Below are 1,819 nucleotides of genomic sequence, written 5' to 3' on the forward strand. Positions count from 1 at the left end.
GTCAATGAATCCATCGGCGTTAACATCAAATATGTTAGCAACCGCAGTCATTTCCAGGGAGTTGGTGGGAAATTCTGTACATTTGCAAAGTCAAATATTGCAAACAGTTACATATATACCCATACTATTGTTACCCATGTATTAAGAGTGATATTACCATATATGTTCCGACAAGGCGCTATATAATTTTCACATATGTTCTCTGGGTGGATGAAGAAATGCTTATAACATATATAAAATCTCCATAGTAAAATTAGTTTATGTACATGGGTCAAAGACGTTAAGACGTCCGCATCAAAAGAAATTTACAAAAGTGATTATATGTCCATAGAAAGCACATTAAATGTAAGTAAAGTGTCTACTTTTAAGGTTTCAAATACATTTTTGGAAAATAAAATGTAAAAATAATGTTACATCGTCATTCAGTGTAACACAATATTTATGTAAAAATTCAAACAACATGCTTATTCTGACGTGTACATATTAAAATATATAAAAGAATAAGGGAGCATATTAAATTTGACTGTGTTTTAAATGAGTTAAACATTCTTACTGACAAGTGGACAAAACCTAGGATAGTGGCACATTTAAAAAATGTAAAATTACAACTAATTAGTATTTGGGGTGAAATTAGATTTTTTTAATATGTCCATAAATTGATTTTTGTTGTAAATATGCCTGACAAAATTGTTACACTGAATGACATTTTAGTGGCTCTCTTCTGTAAATCAGGGGAAAATGTATGATATTGATTTTTTGCTCGGAAAAAAAAACAATTGCAGTTAAATTAAACAGAAAAACAACAACAATTTAAAGCAGTATTACACTTATTGTTTTTATGCTTAAACCCTTTTTCGTCTTTGACCCACATATATTAATGATCTCTGTATGATGATGTTTATATAGTATTACATGTAGCAACCATATATGTCAGCAATATATATATGCACAAAAAATGTGTTTGTTTATATATGTTTTTGCAAATTTTTTTTGTAAATAAGTGCGTATTTTTTCATATTTACTTGACTGGTTTTAGGATGGATATAAAAAATCTGAAAAAGTATTACATGTACAGTACATAAACATACATATTTCTATGAGCCTTTTATATGTATGTATATATATATATACATATATATATATATATATACATGAAATTGTATTTTCATAAATGTTTTTACTTCATATGACAATATATTTCCTTACATGTACATATATTATTTTGTATATGAGTATCCACCCAAACAATTCAGCAACCAAGAGTTTTAATGCTCACTAGAGGCCAGAACGCTGCTGATGAACTCCTTGTGAGTGATTCGTCCATCCTGATCACGATCAATGCTACGAAAAACATCCAGTATCCGGGATTTGAGGTGACTTATCCACTGCATGTATCTTTTCCGCCAGATGTTGAAGTCAAAATTAGCAAACTCCTCCAGCTGCATGTGCCAAAGAGACGGTTCTTAGACAACCACATGGATTCAAACACAAACGTATTCTTTTCTCAAAGCTAGAGCGCGGTCATGATCACCTCTTTCAGCCTCTGCAGATGCTCCTCTAGTCTGCTCTGTCTGCCGTGGGCCAGGAGCCAGAGATTCCTCCATTGGCTCACCAGCTGACTCATCACGGCTGTCTGAGGGTCCAGTTTCTCCAGTGGAAGAGGAGCGGACGGCGGGGGCTTCGCTGTGCCTCTCCTCTCTATGCATGAATACAATCCAAAGACATTACATGCACACAATAATCACAGCAGCGGATCACACTGATTCTTTACTCACTTGCTGGTGCTTTGCGACCGGGGGAAACCTGCTGCTTGGGAGCC

General features: G+C 34.4%; 1 protein-coding gene across 1 annotated transcript; it reads right to left on the minus strand.

Moving 5' to 3' along the window:
- Nucleotides 1-6: 6 nt before the first annotated feature.
- On the minus strand, nucleotides 7-1,813 carry LOC107580434 (microtubule-actin cross-linking factor 1-like; the record flags this gene model as incomplete). Its single annotated transcript, XM_016266141.1, has 4 exons — nucleotides 1,776-1,813; nucleotides 1,532-1,698; nucleotides 1,277-1,439; nucleotides 7-74 (listed from the first exon to the last, which is right to left on the minus strand). Coding segments are annotated over exons 2-4 (324 nt in total), but the record flags the coding sequence as incomplete, so codon positions are not given.
- Nucleotides 1,814-1,819: the final 6 nt, after the last annotated feature.

This window comes from Sinocyclocheilus grahami, unplaced genomic scaffold (assembly GCF_001515645.1).
Source record: "Sinocyclocheilus grahami isolate Dianchi unplaced genomic scaffold, SAMN03320097.WGS_v1.1 scaffold33366.1, whole genome shotgun sequence".
Taxonomy (NCBI): domain Eukaryota; kingdom Metazoa; phylum Chordata; class Actinopteri; order Cypriniformes; family Cyprinidae; genus Sinocyclocheilus; species Sinocyclocheilus grahami.